General features: G+C 40.8%; 2 protein-coding genes across 2 annotated transcripts in view; one reads left to right on the plus strand and one right to left on the minus strand.

Annotated features, from left to right (window-relative positions):
- LOC119405419 (leucine--tRNA ligase, mitochondrial) overlaps positions 1 to 4,932 on the plus strand; it is a 53,917-nt gene extending 48,985 nt beyond the window's left edge. The window contains exons 18-20 of the mRNA XM_037672260.2: positions 4,102 to 4,257; positions 4,360 to 4,428; positions 4,540 to 4,932. Of these exons, the coding sequence (XP_037528188.1) occupies positions 4,102 to 4,257; positions 4,360 to 4,428; positions 4,540 to 4,782 (468 nt within the window). The 3' untranslated portion in view covers positions 4,783 to 4,932. The remainder of the gene's footprint in view (positions 1 to 4,101; positions 4,258 to 4,359; positions 4,429 to 4,539) is intronic.
- Positions 4,933 to 5,274: 342 nt separating this feature from the next.
- LOC119405430 (uncharacterized) lies at positions 5,275 to 19,737 on the minus strand. The gene is made up of 4 exons (XM_037672270.2): positions 19,441 to 19,737; positions 16,094 to 16,255; positions 14,236 to 14,343; positions 5,275 to 11,467 (listed from the first exon to the last, which is right to left on the minus strand). Exons 1-4 carry the CDS (start codon positions 19,567 to 19,569, stop codon positions 11,399 to 11,401), a joined length of 468 nt encoding a protein of 155 aa, XP_037528198.1. The 5' UTR covers positions 19,570 to 19,737; the 3' UTR covers positions 5,275 to 11,398.
- Between the last annotated feature and the right edge of the window lie 1,665 nt (positions 19,738 to 21,402).

Below are 21,402 nucleotides of genomic sequence, written 5' to 3' on the forward strand. Positions count from 1 at the left end.
TCTGTTTTTTAAATTTTTCTATGTATGTATCTTTTTCTTAAGATCTACTGTTGGCAGAGTATTGCAATTTTGCGCAAAGGTAGAACCCAATGTTTCACTAAAATGGAACTAAAATGATGCGTGTACAGCAAAAACTAGATTTGTTATGTTTTTTTACGTTTGTCGATGCATGAAAATTACCACTCATGAGAGGTTTTTATTAGGCTTGTGCGAATAGCAAATTTTAGGTTCGAAGCGAATTCGAAGCGAATAGTGATTTTGGTCGAATAATTTCGAATTCGAATAGTATATGTCACATATTATAAAGAAAAATGACCGTATTTGTCATGACTCAACCAACCGGCACAATGTTTTAAAACTGTAACAAGGCATGTGCAAATGTCATTCTTTTTGGTTCAGAGGAAGTGGAAACAACCTTGAATAGTAGCAGGATTTGGCTTTCGTTGGAATGCAGGTGATAACCTTTAAAATATGTGATGTTTTAAAATTTACTATACTTGGAGCATATAAGCTGGTATAACAAGCTTTTAGACTTAAAAAATGATGAATCGATGTGAGGGTAATCTGTTCATTTAACCTTGAAAGGGGGCATCGCGGCAGTGCGGATTCTTCCTGGAAAGGTGCATTCACGGCATAGCACTCCTCTGCAGTGAAACCACCTTTACAGGGGGGTTACATGCGGACTAATATACACCTATTCGTTCATTTCGAATACTTCAAAATTTCCAATAATTTAAATTCGAATCGAAGCGAATTCGAATACTGTAATATTCGTCCGAGTATTCGAAGAGCTCGAATATTCGCACAAGCCTAGTTTTTATACTAAAGAAAATTACAAATGCACCTAGGCTATTGATTCTAGTTCCTATTATGTAAATGCCATAAATTAAGACTCGTGAGAATTTTTATTTGCTGATGCCCAATAGTTTCCTAGAAAAAGGTACACAAACTTCCAAAAATGTTGTTTTGAGAAAAATGCCAATAAAGTCTTTGAAAACATTTTTATTCCTCAAAAATTTCCTGGGCTGTAGTCTTTTGAAATGTAAGCATTGCTATACTACACACAAGACAAAATTCCAAACTGAACCAACCAAAACCGGAGTTTCTGATTAAAGACTTCAGAGCATTGACTTTCTGCAAGTATCCGAAACAAACAGACCACATCAAGGTACGCTTACTTTTCCTGTAAGCGTGTTGAAGAAAAAGGACAAAAAAATTTTTTTTGAAACCACAAATACACAAGTGTGATATATTTTCTGAATGATGAAGAAATTGTCTGTTAGATGATTGCAAAATCTCAAGACTGAATTTTTCGATGACACGAAGTCTCACCCCACCTTAACTTTTACAATGCTTTTCTTGGCTTCATGTAGTTTTCAGTTTTCTTTTTGTAGTTCAAACTCAAAGCAGGTTGTTGCATCATGAATATTTTGCCCATTACAAGAACTTAGAAGGAGGATATATATGTGCAAGGTCCGTCTGAAAGTAACAGGACTAGTTCTGCTGTGTACACCACTGGCAAAATAGAAGTCAGCCTATCACTTACTCAAGTTATATGACGTCTTGTCAGTATATGAATGTAATAGTTTCTCACAGCCATTGGTTTTTTTTATCATACTTACTTTTTTGCATCATTGTTCACCTTTGAAAACTGAGGAATGAACCATGAGCCTAGAGCAACTTGAATTTTCAGGTGCAGTTGAAAAAGAACTGTCTGAAGTGCTTTAGCTGCTTCATGAAGTGTATGGAGATGACACAATGTCCTGCACATATATTAGGGTCGTGTGTGTGAAAAATGGTGTCACTGGCATAGGTCGGCAAAAAAAGTGGAGCTCACTCAGACTCGCTCGAGAAATATAATTTGTTCTGAGGTCTCACTCGGACTCAGACTCACCAAATTTTTTCTCAACCGGACTCACTCAGACTCACTGAACTTCTTCTCAACCGTACTCACTTGGACTCAAGCTCACCAACATATGACTCAGCCGGACTCACTCAGACTCAGACTCACAGCTTGACCTGAGTGAGTCGACTCATGAGTCCATTAGCTTAAATTAGCTTTTTCGATCGTGGTTCCAATGCTTTTTCGATCGTGGTTCCAGTGCTCTTAAATGCCAATATCTCACATAATCGGTGCTCTACAATACACCTTTTGATCTTGTGTCTTCAAATACGCATTATAAATGGATTCAATCCAGTATGAACATTTCTTTGAAATAAGCGACTCACACGAGATATTTTATCAAGAACTTGCCGTGAAAGTTTGCAGGGGGGGAGGTCATGGCACCCCCACCCCCCCCAACTCACACCTCTGATCAATGAATATTGAGGTGGCCCATGAATGCCAGTGTGCTGAGATATGTGTAAATAGACTTGAGTATAAACGTAAGCCGATATAAGACTGATAGTAATGCTGAAGATGCTGAAGATAGGTCGGCAATGGAAGGCTCACTCAGACTCACTCAAGAAATATATTTTGTGCTTAGGGCTCACTCGGACTCGGACATATTTTCCGCAACCGGACTCAGACTCACTAAAATTTTTCTCAACCGGACTCACTCGATCTCAAGCTCACCAAAATATTACTCACCCGGACTCACTCAGACTCATGGCCCAATCCGAGTCTAAGTGAGTCGACTCATGGGTGAGTTTGCCGACCTATGGTCACTGGTACAGGAGCTCTCAGTGGAAGTCTCATTCATTACTGAGGCCGAGGAAAGTAATGCAGTCCAGAGTGAAGCAAAGTGTGAGAGAGGTCTAGTCGGCGATCCATTTTGGAAAGAAAAAAAAGACAACAGACTAAAAGAGGCGAATGAGGACAAGTAAGTCAGCACTTGTCCGTATTCCCCGTCTTTTAGTCCATCGTCCACTGCTGTGTTTTTTTTTTTTCAGAAGTAAAAGCGATGTTAATCATTTCTTTTTTGATGTTGGGGACATTGTCCACTTTCAGTTCCTGCCACAGGGCCAGATGATCAATTAGCAAGCTTACAAAGAGATTTTTCAGTGTTTCCTTCACTCAGTACACGATAAGAGACCAGAGTTGTGGCAAAGCAAACCGTGGCTGCTGCATCAAGACAATGCACCAGGTAACAACACCCTTGGCGTCCTGCATTTTCTGACCAAGAGGAACATTGTTGTCCTAGTTAAAGAACCCCAGGTGGTTGAAATTTCCAGAGCCCTCCATTACGGCGTCTCTCATAATCATATCGTGGTTTTGGGACGTTAAACCCCATCAATTATTATTATAACATTGTTGTCCTAGAAGAACCTCCATAGTTCACTAATCTTGCCCCTTGCAACATTATTTATTCCCAACGCTCCGAGGAATTATCAAGGGACTCCATTTTGAAAGGGCAGAGGCCATCCAGAGAGCCATAACTAAGGAGATAGAAGTACCATTATGTAGCAGTGCATACAGACATGGCAGAGAAGAATGGAAGAGTTGCACAGAAGAGGATTACTTTCAAGGGGACAGCATACACTTTTCTGTTTGGCACAGAAGAAAAAAAAATTGTTGACAATGGTTTCATTACTTTTCAGACAGACCCTCATATCTCTGGGATGCAGGCATGCTGCCTAAGCATTATTGCATAGTCATTCAAATGTTGCTGTTCATTAAACCATTCCATTTTACCCTCTCTCTGATGAACAATCACCAGGAATATAATTCTGTCTTGGAGGTCCTACGAATTGTCAAATGAATGCTTGTAATAATAATATCTGGAGTTTTATGTACCAAAACCACAATATGATTATGAGACATGCCATAGTGGAGGGCTTTAGAAATTTCGACCATGTGGTGTTCTTTAAACTGCACTGACATCACACAGTACACAGGCCTCTAGCATTTTGCCTCCATCGAAATGTGACCGCGGCGGTCGGTATCGAACCCAGGACCTTTGGGTCAGCAGCCAAGCACTGTAACCACTGTACCACCAAGGCAGACAAATAGACGCTTGTCATTTAGATATTTATGGGCACCTTTATATTTTCCTGTTGATGAAATGTTTTTTTACTGGTATGTTGAGCCTTATCATACAGCCTTTCTCTACCCTTATGATAGACTGAACCTAATGTTATCACTTCTTTTTTGTTGCGCAGTACAAGAACCGTGGAGAAGTGGTGTTTGGGCGCGAGTTTGAGCGTGCACTAGCTGCTCTGCTGCTTATGTTGGCACCACTGGCACCTCACTTTGCCTCAGAGCTTTGGGCAGGATTCACCGAGGCTGCTCGATTCAGAGATGTTGAATATCAAGTAGTAAGTGCTAACCATTGTGTATTGTGTACATCAGTGTGAAAAGCATTTGCATTGCTGATGACTAAATTACTTTTACTTATTTTTCTTTTACTTTCCTCTTAGGACCGTCCTCTCATGGAACAACTGTGGCCACAAGTCGACCCCGATTTCAATCTAGACCTTCTTATTAAGGTATTTAAATCACACAAAGCATTCATTGTTCTGCAAAAACTTATGCAGCAGCTTGGAAACAGTTGCATTCATGTAGGTATGGAAATCTGATCTAGAGTGGTTAATTTTCAGGAAGATAATGTGGACTTGATGAGGATACAGCTGCCACGCCAGGACTTCGAACGCTTGACAAAGGAGTCTGCATATCAAATGGCCATTGAATCTGAGAGTCTGCGTCATCGCTTGCAGAAGGGGCCAAAGTTTCGTGTTGTGTTTGACCACTACCCTTCATATAAAGCAGAGCTGAGATTCATCTCTCCAGGGAAACATGCTGAAGAACATCAGAAGGTACTTTCTCAAAGCAGTGTTGATTGAGACATTTGAAACTATGAGTTGTAGTTTTAAAATTAGTGCATCAAGCTTAATAAAGATTTTCATTTTAATAGCTGACGTCTCTACGGAAAGCCAAATATAGAATTCCTGCTGCAAAAATAAAAAGACCCTCTTTCTTATACCATGACAAAATGTCGGAGTGTGTATACAGTGAGAACTTCCAGAAAATGGGTGATCAGTGAAATGGACAGTACGTCTTGCTCAGCAAAATGTGTAAGCACAAGCTAGCCTTTTTCAATATCTGCAATAAAATGGCAACAGTTGAAGTTATGCTTAAGGTTTTACAAGTTTGGACACCATGCTGTTTGGATATGAACAAATAGGGATGCAGGGAGATCATTTTCAACTTGTGTACTCATCTGAACAAGATAATGTTCAAATAATGCATCTTCACTACACATCAAGCAGTGAAGATAACATCAGATGCTGCTGCACTCTCACTCTTAAAACAAATTTGTAAACAAAATTTTCAGTAGGAATAAAGTTGTGAAAACTGTCACAGCAAACATGCTGGAACCACATTGAAACTAATGTCTTTCAAACTAAACCGGAAATTGTTCAGTCTAAGTCTCCTGTTGCATATAAAAGCTAGTGCAATAATCTTTAAACAAATTTATCAGTTCCCTTTAAAATACTTTCATACAAGACTGCATTCGCTGCAGTCTCAATAACAAAAGCCTTTACTCATTGCAAATGTACTTAAGCAGCTTTGATGCACAACTCCATTAAGCCCAAGCAGTGCTCAGCATAGTCACATTCCAAATTTATCTTTAGTTGTAAGCTGAACACAACACACAGATAAAATCATTTAGCCTTCAGCATTTTGTTACAGCTCTTTATTCCACGAAGTGACATATATCCGAAAATAGAGCATCAGTAAATTCAGTACTGTTGCGAAAAATCACAGGTGCCCCCTGCTGTTTTAAATCTAGGAAGCAAGCAGAAAGGAACAGCAAGATAACGTACTGCTAAAACAGTGAAGTAAATAATATTGTGCAAATGTCAGCTGCAGTGCAATACTAGTGCCACAGAAGGGAGCAAGAACACTTTCACCTAGCTGAAGCTTGAAGGTTAGAAACAGACTTGTAAAGGGATGCAAGTTAACCTATAAGGTTACCTAAATGATCAAAAAGTAATGTTATCACAACAGTATGGCATTGTAAGGGGACTACAAAGTATGCTCGAGCAATCAAGAATGAATAGACACCACTCTCGACAAAAAGGGGGCATGCAGCACAAGACAAGCATTCACATGGTAGCCATTTTGGTAAGCTCATACCAGCTGCAGCTTCCACTGCAATTTCAAGTGGTGAAATGGAGGGAGTGACACTCATCATGTTATAATGCGAGGAATTTGTGCCATTTTTGTGGTCAAAAACTATGGGTGCCAAGCTGCTACCCAAGGTAGTTTGATATTGTTGGGTTAGCATTTAAAAATGGATAATATGACATAGCAATCACCAATTGTAGGCTCGCACGTCTTTAGTGACACACCCAGCTGTTTACTAAACTCACATACATACTAAGCAACAAAAAAAATGCCGCTTTTTTCTTGTCACTGCATTTACATTTGTTTCTAAATTAAAACCTCATTAATGACCCTAAAGTTAAATGTAGATCACAGAAGGATTGTATAAGTACTTTTTTTTATAAATGAATATAAAAATTAGTGTTGCACTCTTTTCCAGTGAACAGCAGTCTTAGCAAGGCAAAACAATCACTTTTGATGTCAGTATAACCAGAAGACTGGTGTAGCAGTCATGTTAAGCTGAAATCATTATGTTGGAGAAGGCAATGAACAAAAGTTTCCTTACTGCCCCCATTAGGGCTTGAACTCTTACCATTGTGGCAATATAAATCTTCCCAGATGGGCATATTCACCATAGAGCCATTTTACAACTTGTGCATGTGTGATGCATACTCTGAAATTAGTGGTATCTCTGCATATACTTCAGAGGCAACAGCAGGCAGTACAACCAAGCAGCATAGTTCATGTTGTCTAAAATTTGTAAATTTGGAATTGCTTATGCACAACACTGTAAATGTCAGAGAGAGAAAGAAGGCCATGGGGAAACTTCAACATAGCGCAAATGTGAGCACAGAGAATGTGGGGGCTAATCAGATGGCTAGGCAAACTCACAAAAGTGTTAAAACATAAATTATCAAATGAGCAGCAATAAACCAGCAAAAATAGCATTGCAGGTGTAAATCATTGCAAAGCGAGACAGGTTTCCCCTTTCTTTTTTTTTTTACGCAAATACTCACACAAATGAACAAGTGTGTGAATAAGTTTGTTCCAATGAAATATAACATACTGATAACCTTTCACTTGTATTGGTTAGACCTATAATATTTGCTGGCATTTATGTGTAAAGGTGCCTTTTTTTCTGTCCCCTCTTCCAAATGTCCATTCTGAAGGTCTTTTAGAAATATCCTTTTGTATCCTTCAGGCACCTTATCTCCTCTTTTGAACACAAGATGGGTATTGTGCAGTGTGCCAATTTACTTGTTGGTACATGTCTACTCCCTACCCAAAGAAAAAGGGTGTAACTGCAGTCCCTTTTACTTTACTGTTTTGGCATGAGATCCCTTTTCAAGAACCTGAAACCACCATTCTTAAGCCAGTACTTTTGTTATGAGTGATAGCAGGAGCGTCAGAATGTATGCTAAGACATGGTGTTTTTGAGGTTAGGAAAGACTGATTTCTGCAACCCATCTAAGGGAGAATGGTGCAGAGTCATGAGAGGGAGGGAGGGAAAAGGGTGCTGAAAGAAGACAGTAGGAAGGCCACTTTCTTGAAATGAGTACCCACACTACCAGGTTCCAGGTCTGAGTACCTCTCCCACCTTTAGAAAAATTTCTGGGTGCCTGGTAGCACTGGGAATTGAACCCAATACATTCTGCATTGGAGGTGGACGCTCTACCAATTCACTACAGTTATGGTTACCGTGCACTAATCTGAAGATAGAACACGGCTCTCTTTTTCCAGCCAAGTCAAACAGCAGTTTTGATCCCTGAAGTTGTCCTGAACTAATGTTACAAAATGGTGCTGCACGAATCATTGTGCTGAGGAATACCAAGTGCTAGTGACATAAAGTGAAAGAGACAAATGATGCCCTTCTATTGCACAGACACTGAAGGTACTACATTAAAAGAATAAAGCATCCAGAAAATGACGACACAAATGAACATATAATGGTACACACACACCAACTTGATTCACAAAGACATTAACCACCCAGCTGAAGCAACATTCATCCTAGCACTGTGTACCAATATCACCAAAGACGAGCTACACTTGCGCAAGCCCCAGCCTTTTCTGCTTTGGCTGCCAGAGATGAACTGCATTCATCAACTCTGCGCTCGCCATGCATCTGAATTTAGGTGCTTGAACATACTTTTTTTTTTGTGTTCAATTCTTTTTGCTACAATCTGTTTAGATAATTATATTCAACCGTTATGCATGTGTTGAAGGAAGGCCTCTTTCTTTAGAGCAGGTGTCCTTCATTAATTAGGTGAATATAAGAAGTAAACTACCCATGTGAAATTTTTTTTTAATCCAGAAGTAATCAGTGGGAATTTGTCAGAATTAGGGAAATTTTGCATGCTTTCTTTTAGAATAACTTTGGTGTTAAATGGTTAAATCTGTGACATGCATTCTGCTTAGCAGGCTTAGCTTGCAACTAAATAGTTAAAGCTACTGCTACACATTTGTACTTTTTATAGTAGCATTCTCTAAAAATATTTCCTTTCTTGTGGTTATAATTATGCCCTTGATACTGTGCATTTCCCTTAATTGTCACAGTTAGCCCAAGTCAATGCTCACATTAAGCAAGGTTAAAAATCCATAGAACATGCATTGCCTTGATATGCTAGGTGCTTCACAAAACACAAGTTAAACGTTCATAGAACACACACTGCCTTGACGTGCTTGGTGCTTCACAAACACTTAATAGTTATTTTTTTAGTATATATACATAGGAATGTACACATTCATGATGGTCACTATATAATGATTGTTTTCTTCCATGCGCACATATGCAGCAGCACAAGTTGTACAACAAAATAACTGTGCCATGTCTTAGTGGGAGACTTGTATCTAAACGTACACATTGCCCAGTACAAAAATGGCTATTATATTGGGCTTGCTTCCCATATGCACTCTGCAAAAATAGAACTGACAAGCATGTGCTCCAGCCACCAGCCGTAGTCAGCATGCAGGTATTTCACCGTACATTTTCTTCACAGGGGCAGATGGTGACAAAAGGAGTATTTGTCATGTGCTACACAGCTCTCTAGGCACAGTTACATGTAAAGTAATATACAAAAATGGCATTTTTCACCGCATTAGGACAGAAAATTCCGGCCATTGCAGGATTCCATGATGCCCTAATCACTGCAATGCAATGATACCTAGATATAATCAAGGTAACTTTTTTATAATTTGCTTACAACAAAATGCAGTATTCCACAACATGTACTCTAAAACACCATAGCCTCTAAAAGGGGACACATGGGTACTTCTGCCACAAGGTTCTTATAAGCACGTCAGACAAATGCACAACACTGATTCACTACGCTCTAACTTTACTACATGGCTGTCTCAACGTCCCTGCTTTCACAAAGCAGAAAATTGGATTTGAATGTTTGACTACATCGTACATTACTTTGTGCAAACATAAACGTAACACAGATTGTTTCTGACCAACAATAAATACAACTTGAGAAGCTTGCTATGCAGCTAGAGAACCAAATATTGGTCGAATGAGTACTCAAAGAACTAATCACAAGTGAATGTAACATAAATATTTTAACGCTTCATAAACTCCACTGGCAAGAGACATTTGGTGATGCCCAGAGCATGCATGGCCACTACACTCTACACACCTTGATAACACCAGGCCTGATGCTGTGTTAAGTTATACAGCAACTGATATTTTACTCACCACCACTTGAAAACAACTTTCTTCCTCTTCCTAAACAGAGGCTTATATTAAAAAATAACACAACCGAATGTGATTATGTTATTAAAAAGTCACATCATACATGAAAATATCCTTACTGCATTCAACATTTGTTATAAGCATATATCTGCTATACAAAGATATCTGCAAGAAAAAGTTCAGACTTACTTTATTATACTATTTATATAAATTATACTATCAAAGTTGAAGCGTAATAATAGATCAGATGAACAGATCAATATATATTTATGAGCCTGCATTTTAAATAGATGTGTTAGTGCATTACTTTTAGAAAACAGTGCACATTTTTAACATAAGATATACAGAAAAAAGAAACTAGGATTGAAATTTGTGTGACATACAAATTGCTGCATGCACATGATACTAATAACTCCTCACTTCTTACAATGAACCTAAATCGTCTTTATAGACAGCATCAGTGGTCAACAATGAATAAAAAAACAAAATAGGAAAATAATAGGTGTTGTCACTATAAAATGCTACAGTTACGCTCAAATGCACCATTTACAGCGTTACAGTAGCAATTATGCTCGAATGGCTACAGCTGAACTTTATTTTTCAGTCTGTGACCTTTGTGGCTTCTATGCTTGCAGAGCAGCTGAAAAACCTCTGGAATTAATCGTTTCTTCCCCCTGCTGCTCAGACATTGCATACTCTGCCAAGCAGTTGTGGTTTCTGTAAAATATCAAGCTCCTATAGTGCCCTACAAGTTTGCAGTTATATTTAGAAGTTAGAATGTGACCACACCATGCAACGCCCCGTGAAAGAATACACTACTCTTGTTGCCATGGGTAAACATGTGAAAAGTTGCAGTGGGGCAGGCACAGAGATTCTTTTAAGGCTTCAAATAAGCAACAACTGAGTACACAAGAGGTACAGCATACTTCAAAGGAGGGTGGCACTACAGCAACGCACTTTTTTCGCCAAATAAGAGTAACTGATAAAGTAAGTTCCTGATTTAGTGCTGTGTGCCTGTCACCAACCATGCAATAGAACAGGCAACCTCAAGGAGCATGTTACACAGCAATTACAGAACAAAGTTTGTAAATTATTGTTTCCGACGTATTCTCATGTATAATAAATGCCATCTTAAGGTACTCATTGTAACTGAACAAATGCAGAGGGCCACTCCTACTACCACCAAGTCTTTGCACTGGGCTGCGTTTTAGTTTTTCATATCACTGCTTTCTGTTAGTAGTGCTAAATCCCTTGCCTTATCCGATATTATATATATATATATAGTCGCTCACTTGTAGCTCAGTGAAAGAAAAATTTGTCAGTGAAACTTTCAACACTATTCACCGCTTAGATTTACAAGTTTAAAAGCCTCCCCCCTTTGTTGTAGACATGAAACATGGAGCACGACACAGGCACATACTTCTTCAAACATAAAGCAGAGCAACACATTGTATCGCTACAATGATGCAGTAACCAACCCTCACAACCTTTTCTCAACTTAATTTCCTTTGGTAAATGAAAATACGCCGAAAAATACATTACAGCGCCTGTCGAGACTCCTTATAACACCAGTTGTACACGAGGGCAAAGCCATGGGCATAGAGCTGAGCACGGCAGCGCTTCAGGTGTAAATTCAGGCAGTTGGCACTGAAGGTTCAAACTCTTGCTCGGACGGTCAGAGCGACATCCACTGCATATAGGGCTGAGGCTATGAGGCCAAGCACCTGCAAAAATGCCAATAAAAAGAAAAAAACTAAAGTTGGTACAGTCCCCTTAATGTATTTGCAATGCGGTTCACCTTTGCTATAATACCATACCAGTGGGCAAGCAAATACTGAATAACCTGAATAATGTTCAAATTAGGTACCTAACTTGTCTGTGAGCCTATTGTGAAATTTACACTGTGGAATTAACGACAGCCGACTGCAAAAATAAAGTAGTATGTATCCTTGTCCTACAGCAGTACTTAGTTCTAGTGCTATCAAACGAAAGTGAAGTGTTTTGCTAAATAGCACCTTCTTAAATTTTGCAAAGAAACTGCCATTATGACACAAGGTGCCCTCTCTACTTACAACAAATGTGTGCATCATTGTATGTGCTGCAAGACCTTGCACTCGACAATGCCCAAATAACTCAGCTGCGTGTGCAACATTCCATGGCATGAAAATGATGGAAGGTGACAGCAACATTTAATAGGTGGCTGTCATATGTAACAGTCAAAGTAATGTAATAGGTATTGTGTCCATTTGGGCATAACTGATTTCAATGGCTTTCTTGATAAAGGGAGTCGAGGGTGAGTGTAAAGCCCACAATGCCTTGTAACGTTCACATCAGGCAATATACTTGAAAAATAGTTGCCTTTAACTTTAAATACAATCATATGCCCTAAATTTTGTTACTAAAGCACATAGTTTTACCCCCTTAATGATGTTCTTGAATATTAGTGAACTTAGCTCAAAGAATTATAATTGCCTCTGCTTTAGCCTAGTTACTTTTATATCAATAAAGATGGACCTATTCTGAAGGAGCCAAAGACTGAAATTGTTGGGCGCTCAATTTAGCAATGTCAAGAAATACACTTGTTGACAGCTTAAGAGTAGAGCAGACCAACGTTTATTTAGAAGTAAAAACAGGTTTGCTAAGTGCAGTGAGAAAGGCAGTTCAGTGTTGGGGTTGTTGCCTCATTACAAAGAGAGAGCAACAGGAGTTGAGGTACAATGACCCTGAAAGCAGGAGAACCAGTCTACCAAAAAGCAGGGAGAATTTCTCAATAAATTGTTAAGAGAACGCATATCTTTCAAGATGATGAGCATTAACTCTTGAGGGAGAGAGAGAAAGAGGCGATGGACAGTCGCTAGAAACTTGTTGAGTTCTACCGAGCCAAAGAAGTCCACGTGTGAGAAAATACTTTGAATACTGGCGCTGGAATTTTGACATGACATTAGAAAAATTCAGTGCCAAAAAAAAAAAAGAGGAACATTTCGCCTGCTGTTTCTCTTCACGTTAATAAGACTCTTAACGCAAAGGTAACGAAAATAGAGCTTTTCAAAGAATACTTTAGCAGTCTAAACTTATTGAGTATTTCCAGTTAATGTTCCTCAAATTTTTAGAAATTTGTATACTATGCTAAGATTTAAATACAGCAGAGTCTCATTAAACGGAACCTGAAGGGACTAGGAAAATGTGTTCCATTTAACAGGAGTTCCGTTTACTGAGAGAGGAGCAGGGGTGCAGAATCCAAGTATGAAACCAACCATATTAGGGGCAGTTGTTCCACTGAAGCAGCAGTTCCATTTAAAAGATTTCCATTTACTGAGAGTCTACTGTATAAGCATCATTGATAGAAATATGTTTGGCTGGGTGAGGGATTCTCAAGGCTGAACAGGCACCAGCCAAGATAATCCCGTCATTTCAAGACACAGTTTGGTCCCTTCCTCAGGATGATTGAAGCACTGAAAGAAACGGTGTCATTTTTTGCTTTTTTCATTTTTCTGTGGTGTCCACTTCTCTATCAGGTGGTCTTTTGGCTGCAGCATCCAAAAGACCAACTACCAAACAAGAAATGCCAGGGAGTGGTTTACAAAGTGTTGTACTCAGAGTGCCACGCCGCTTATATTGGTGAAAATCCCCCTTCTTTTGAAAATATATTGGTATTTTGGTGTTCAAAGGCTGCACCTGCTCATTCCTAATGCATACCTGCCAAGTCTCCCGGATTACCCGGGAGACTTCCGGATTTTGAACGTTTCTCCCGGTTGTACGGGTCATAGAAAAATCTCCCGGAAATCCAGTTTTGCTCCACGCGTCCAGTGCTTTGTCTGGCCACATGAGCAAAGTTGTCTGGCCACGTAGTAGAAAGGATTCTTCTTCTTCTTCTTTTTAACGATGGTAGAAAGGTTCAACTCAGTTTCATTGCGCATGAAGTAGTTGTGCACTTTGCGCCGCAATGCTGCCAACGCAAACGTGTCATAGCGCTGCAGCCGCGTCCTGCCGGTGATGCGCTTCTCAGTTTGGCCCGAGGAATTCAATTTCTTGCGCTTCGGGGAGGCAAGTGGGGCCCGCAGAGCTTCAGCCTTGATACGTTTAACTGTTCGCTCGCTCACTCTTGCCCGACGAAATAACTGGTAAGCAAGCGACGACAGGCCTCGCACGCGGAGCGATGTTATCGCATGCGCCCTTCGCACGATGGGGACGGCCGGGTCGTTTCATCCTGCTTCAACCGCGTTCGTCTCTAGCGCTAGTGCGCTTTTACTCGCACATGAAACAGACGATGCGTAAACGATGTTATCGGTTTGGACTCTGTACAAATCAGCGGCGACCGCAAAATCCCGCTGACAGTGTCCATATAATTGCTATGGAGATGTCATTTATACTACAAGGTAACATGGTCTTAAATATGGCTGAAGAACTGGCTAAAGCACAGCATCTACATGTATGGCCCAGTTAATGAATCATTTCATAATCTCAAAGAAACATTGATGAGTAGCTCACTTACCCCAGCAGCTATGATGCTGCCCAAACCAACGTACTGTGATGCATTGACAACACACGTCAATCCTCCAGAAAGGTAGAAGATGAAGCCTACAATGTGGTAGTTGAGGTACTGCAAACATCTTCAGATCAGTAATGTATTTCCAACAGTGCACTCAAACAAAGTGTGCTATTTTAGTGAAGTGGGACAAATGGTGTATTCAGCACAGTATGCCCCTTAATAATACATTGTTCAATTGTTCATGCAAATTCACATTTGCTGTAATCACTTGAAAATAACGCAGACATCAGACATGAGATAGAATATATAACAGCTATAAAGAATGTATTGTGATGTTTTTAATCTGCTCTTTCAAAGCCAAAGCACTTGTTACTAGTGTTGTAATGGTGCTATGCATAGTAACTGCAAGGGCCGTGAGTTATCACACTATAAATGGTGGCACAAGAGCCGTGACAGGAACAGAGCCAACGAAAGCAACGGAAGTGCAAATGCAAGCAGTGGACCAAAATGGTCGTATGTGAAAGGCTGTGCAGGCAGTTAGCACCACCTATACGCTGCACCAACAGGCATGCACACTTCGGTGATGTGTAGTGGTGGGCACCATGGTATGGAGGAAACGGTGCTCTTACATAGAGTAGCATGCTGCACTAATGCACAGGCACAGTGCACAGGTCAGGGCAACAAGTTGATGCAGGAACATGACCCTTGATGTAGGAACAGTACAAAGGCATGACCCCCTAAATTTCATTAGCCTGCAAAATTAATGAGAACTAACAGACAATAATGCGAAGGAAAGTATAGGGGATGTTATTTGTAGTAATTAGGATATAAATGTGAAGAAAGTAAAGTGGACAAAAAGATAACTTGCCGCCAGCAGGTCCCTGCCAGTGGCAAGTTATCTTTTCGTACGCTTTACTTTCTTCACATTTATATCCTAATTACTACAAATAACATCCCCTATACTTTCCTTGGCATTACTGTCTGTTAGTTCTAATTATATTATGTCTAACAAAGAAAAACGAACCCTTAAAAGTAATTTTCTTTCCTTCATTCATTAGCCTGCAAAATGTTACAAGCATCCCCCTGTGTAAGCATAATTCGAAAGCAGCCAGTAATGAGATCATGCATTGTGCATGTCCATGTCAACTACCGAACACTTGTTCTGCATGTGGATTGCACTTCCTCCTCCAATTTCAAGCTGCAAACATTTCTTCTCTTGCACACACTTTTTTGCTAACAAGTTTAAATTCTGAAAAATGATGTGGCCATCTGTACACTTAAGACACAGTTCCTTTCCACTTACAAGCAGTCGGTAAGCTTACACTGTTGAAACAAGCCTACAGCAACAATTAGATTAATGCTGCAAATCATACTGGCTGTGAAATTCCGTACCTATGAACAACATAAGCCCTGCAGACTTCTATGTTTCAGCACATGGTATCGTTTCATGAAATCATCATTGGCCCTAGAAAAGTTCTACAGTATCAATGTAATCACTCTACAGATTGGCAAGCTTGTTCAATTTTTTAGTTCACTCACACATAAGTAAAATGCTAGCTGGGGCTGTAACTTCATTTTTTAAATATTTGGAATAACTTGAAAAGATAAAAAAAAAGCGCTTGTCCTGTTGTGTGTGTTCCTTCTTCAACTGCTTAAACTTATTCGCAAGGTGGACCGGCTCACCCAAGCCAACAAGTTATCGCTATTCATCGTGTAGTTACAAACAATGCTATTTTGCAGAGCTGTCATTATTCTTAAGCATAAGTTTAAGATGCACCAATTTTATTTGTTTTTCCTTCACATGTTTCCAAATAATCACTTGTGCTCTCAGCACTAAATTTTACAGCTTTCAAATACTTACAAAAAGAGTTCCAATGAGAAGTGATCCTGAGTAGGAGCCCATCGCCGAAAGTAGAATAATGAAACTGACAACAGAAAAAGCAAAAGCTGTCATCATCAGGAACAACACCCAGGATACATTATAGGTCTTGATCAGCAGCGACATCACTATCAGTCCCACGATCTGTGGAGATAAAAAAATATATATTAATTGGTACTTCACTTTGGAGTTTTTGAGTTCTGGTCTTGTTACTGAACTTCAGGTCAGAAGATAACTACACACGAGTATAAAAGCACAAAACAGGCAAACAAATGCTGCAGCAAACTAATCCTCCTTTCCTTCCGCAGAAGTGATTTGCAATATGCAGTGTCCATGTGCTTCGAGTTGTTGACTAATTCGCCCTCGCGCTGCCAATGGCTAGTTTCCTGGTTAGCTCAATTGGTAGAGCAACCACCCCGGAAAAGCATTGGAGCCAGGACAAATTTTTCATCAACTAAGAAGCTTTCCTTTCTGAAAAATCTGAAATACGGATTTCCTTGTAGCTTTTGTAGCTTTGTGCTACAAATGGGTGGGTGCCAATTTTTCCGTTCATAATCCTTCTGACCCACTGACACAATTTTTTATCAGTCGCTACATTTGAGAAGTGATGCATACAAAAAAAGGTATCTCCACAAGCTGATTATGGAAGGAAAAAAGAAAACGCCAGAATGGACAAGTCAGCTAGTAAACAGGCGTACCTGCTCTTGAAGCAAACTTTAAATTATACTCTCTGCATCGTTTGGCACCGCTAGAAGCTGAGCTTGAAAAACTGATTGCAATTACCATATGAAATACTGTGCTGCACAGTGTTTTGTTCTTTCTGTGATAAGTAAGAATGTTCAAGAAACAAATATTCGAAGGTTGCGAGTTCGGATCCCAACAATGGAAAGGGTGATTTTTCGTCCGCTTTAATTCATTTTAATTTGCGTCATTATTACTACAGTACAGTTAAAGACAACAATTAATGACCCCTATGCTTTCCCTGGGCTAATTTTCTGTTGAATTCATTTGGTTGTGTCTCACAAGTCAAATATGAATGTTTGAGAAAAAATGGCCCCTGAAAGATGAAATCAAAACTGAATATTTTCACTTTCTAAACAATGTGAAATATAACTGTTTCATGCAGTCTAAAACAAAATAAAAAGACTTATTTACATGGTGTGATGTATATAACGTTGTTGACTGGATGTCAGTGAGGTCAAGTGAGAAGATTGTCAATAAGTAATGGAAAGTGATTGTATTTGGTGCCGCAATGACTATGACAGCAATGAAACAAAGGAACAATGCTTCACCAGCTAGATGCACATGGCAGAGTGATGCGTTAGTCGAAAAAGCTTAATGAAACAGAACATGACAGGATCATGTTAGACGAATTCAAACATGGTGGGAGTGGACAAATAATAAACTGATTTGCCTAAACTAGGGTTGCCACCTAGCCTGTTTTCTAATGGAAAAGCCAGTTTTTCTCTTATGGTGCTGGCAGGCGGTTTGACCCCCACACCAGCATTTCAATGCACTCTTTGGCATTTACACATACTATATTGGTTACAACCTATGTATAAGTACAAGCTTTACCCTCAGCACCGTGGTACGCCTGTCCTTCACCTCAACAGCTGGTTTCCTCTCGAAGCGTAAGTACCTTCTCTCTGTTAATACAATTACTAGGCATGTTGAAATTAAAGTTCACTGTTTCTGTCTAAAATATTGTGTTTGGCTGTGTACTGACGCCAGAATCTCTGATAAATTTTGCCACGACATTCAAATTTTCATCCTAAAAGAAGCAGCATTTTTTCCACTGCCTTTTCTTTAAGTGTGAGCATATGCAAGATATCATGTAAGCTCTATACTTTTTAGATTGCCGTCATTGCGCGTCACCGAGACCTAGCTATGATGTTATTTGTGTGAAATATCCTGTGCAAGTTTATTACTGAGCAAAGCGGCATAATTCCACAGGTCACTGCATTACCTGAAAATAAGATAGCACCACCGGCTACAAGTAACTAAAAACTAAAGATTTTGGCAACATGTTGCGAGGCTGTATGCTGTACCTTGAACAGAACTTTCAACTTGTCCCTCTGTAGGTTTTTCATGGAGAGCAATTCCACTGCAGTGCTTATTAAGTATCCCACGGTGTCAAATAATTTCTTTGCAGCACTCGCATCAGACTGCACCATGGGCGCAGGCACCTCAGGCAGATACACACCTTTCCGTCAACATTATATCTATGTGCATGTGATTTAATGTGTTATTACATGGAACAGATGTGCACTTACCGACTGTACTTTCTTGGGCAAAATTTATACGCGACCAAGTCAGAGCATGAAGTGGTACATACCTGAGTTGGCCAAGAATGGGGTAACCCAAGAATGTATGTGATTGTTGTGCATGAGTAATGTACTGTACGTCAGACTGAGAACATTTTATTTTCCAAAACATAGCATTCTAAGTTAAATGGTTGTGAATATGTCAGGTGTGCGTATACTGGTCTCTCACGTGTGTAGCTCAGGCGTATATTCACTGCGCGTCATATTTGATATTGATAACTTGTTTGTCTGCGAAATATTTCACACACATTTAGCGAGGCATTCGACCGACGAGGTGGACGGCTGTTAAACTGCGGTGGGTTAGGCAAAGCATGTTTCACTTTATATAATCTCACACATTCGAGGTAGTACAGTGTGTGTACCTGTCAGGGAAACTCGCATATACACATCTTCGCGCATCCATAACACACCTGCTGGAATACGAATTTCAATATCCCATAGTAGCCCGATACTATGAAGCGGTACCAGAGTACTGAGACAGCAATTCGTCATTATGACTGACAGAATATAAATTCTCATTAGCACTCAAGATTGAATCGGAAAAAAGCGTGCTCCGCGGTAAAGCCCCGCCCATCACCGCAGAAACAAAAAATGTTTCTGCAAACAAGAAGGCGCCTCTTAAAATTTTAATACATCGATGTTCAATTTAAAAACTAACAGTTTTATGGCAAGAACGACAAAGTTTAATGTGTCATTTCAGGTGTTGCCAATGAAACGAGCAACACCTGTTAAGAGGATGCGTGGCACATGCAATATACATACCTATGACGCGACACTTTTAATTAGTGCGCGGAGGTGTCACAAAAACACGCCTCAAGACACACCCGTTTTACGCAGTAATTCGACAAAATATACTGAGAATGCAATTTAGCTTGGCGCACCGCTTCCGAAACGCACTGTCCGCTTCGTCGGTATTTCTTCGTCTATGTAGTACACATGTTGACTTAATAATTCATTTATAATGGTGATGCTACTGTTATTAAATGGTCTTTGCCCAACACTTACTACTTGGGCTATTTTGATCCAACCGTCGGGTGTCTTCAGATAGCCGAAGTTGAAGGCACATAACGCCAATCGCTCGTTCCCGCCGGACGATGAGACGGTTGTTGTTTGTTGCGTTACGGTTACAGGCATTGCGCGCTATTCCGTGGATATAATGCTTTACACAGCTCGCCTTGCTTGTACAAACTGTTCCTGTTAGTTACAGCTGCCTCGGCAACCCACTATACAAGTATCCCCGTAGGCGTAGCCGCGTACCACTGGCGTCGGCAAAAACTCCACAGGCCAGCGAGCGACGTTTCGCTTGTGTGGCCCCTCGACAGCGCTCCTCCCTAGATTTCCCTAGACATCTAGTACCGACAACCGCGGGAAGATTAAAATCGTACTTTGAGCTTAAATTAAATAGCACAGCCTGTAAGTGCTAGGAGGTGACTTATCAAAAAAGGGTGGTCATCTTTGACAGCTGTCCAGGGATGTTTCGTTCTCTTGCCCCTGTACGGAGAGCGGGGAGTCTGGAGTCTGTTCGTTTGTCTGTCGGCGTCGTTTTCGACAGTCTTCTTCGTCTTTTTATAACTACTGCCCCTCAAACGCGGGCGAAAAGACAGTAAGCCCATTTCGTTGCTCTGAAGGACCTTTTGCAGAAAAGTTGCGCCGATAACACACGGCACCGCACTAAGTTCCTTAGGTGGTTCGTGGCCTCCGCGATTAGCTGCGGTTTCTCAGATGAACGCCGCAAAAAAAAAAAAAAAGAGTGTGAGATAAAAGGAAAAAAGAGGCTTTGCTCGTTAGATCAGCAGGAGAGAGAACATTTTAGAAAAACACGCTGTTGTAATTGAGGCCTTTGTTGACGGCGCCCCCTGTGCAGACTACGACGCGCAAATTGGCACTGCCGGAATTCAACATGACGGCGCTAGCGACTTGATGCGGGTGATGCGGGCGTACAAAGGGTGACGTCACTGCCTCGTCAGTGCATTTTCGGGGGTTCACGCATATTTACAACATCACAGAGGGGATTTGGCGGCACCCACGAAACCTTCGCTGAAAGGCTGCATTGTTGAGTTGTGCTCGTTGCGTGCGAGAGCACTCTTTACGTTCAAAAAGTCGATGCGGGATCTGTTTTCCCGAAAAAGAACATTGCCGGGAGGGAGAAACTCCTTTGTCGTGTGTCTGTCACGGATTGCCATTATTGCGACCCGGCGCCACGCCGATTACGGACGCCGCGCTCCCCCGCTGACCGGTGGGACCGCTTGATCACGAGAGAGTTGTCTTTAGAGCCGAAGGGGTGTTCTACTTCGAACGTTCGCCGCTGACGTTTCATCCTTTTTGCCTGTATCGGCGGCGACGCGTCAGGGTCGTTGAAGGCCGCGATGTACCCCGAACCAGGTATAGACTCCAAGACGCACCGGCTGAGAGCCAAGGAAACGGACCATTCTCACGGTGAAAACTGCAGGTGGGCAAGGCGTATGCGATCGCCTTAACAGGTTGTCACTCTCGCTCAGTTGAGTACCCTCCCATAAATAAAAAGGGGCGTGGTCAATATATTTTAGGGCAGTGTTGGTAACAGTGAAACGCGCATGATATATTGGGCCCATGTGGAGTTCCCTTTTCCCCCAGGAAGAAAGCGGGGGACACGAAGGGATACCGCCCTGCTAATCAGTCTAGTTGCTTGTCTAACATGGTGTAGAAGCAGATCAGCAAATATCCCTTCTAGAAGTTTTTAATGTGGCTCTGTATCGGCTGGTCACCTAAGCCTATAGCCGTTCGTCTAGGTGAGACGCGTAATTAATATCTGCAACGTAAGCATCAGAACTTCAATCTCAAGTTAGCTCAACCTACCTGAGATCGCCTTTAGGCACAGCCCCCGGAAAGATCAACGTTGAAACACCGCCGACATCGCAGTCGTGCCAGACCTCTCTGTGACCTCGCATCCAATCGGACTCAGCGCTTCCAGTCATCGCACGTATGCCT

This window comes from Rhipicephalus sanguineus, chromosome 1, assembly GCF_013339695.2.
Source record: "Rhipicephalus sanguineus isolate Rsan-2018 chromosome 1, BIME_Rsan_1.4, whole genome shotgun sequence".
NCBI lineage: Eukaryota > Metazoa > Arthropoda > Arachnida > Ixodida > Ixodidae > Rhipicephalus > Rhipicephalus sanguineus.

Coding starts and splice junctions, on each gene's coding strand:
- LOC119405430 (XM_037672270.2), bottom strand. CDS start 19,569: ATGCCTGTAACCGTAACGCAACAAACAACAACCGTCTCATCGTCCGGC. Junction 16,256..19,440: donor GGATCAAAATAGCCCAAGTA/GTAAGTGTTGGG, acceptor TTATCTCCACAG/ATCGTGGGACTGATAGTGAT. Junction 11,468..14,235: donor GCAGCATCATAGCTGCTGGG/GTAAGTGAGCTA, acceptor GCATTTTTGCAG/GTGCTTGGCCTCATAGCCTC.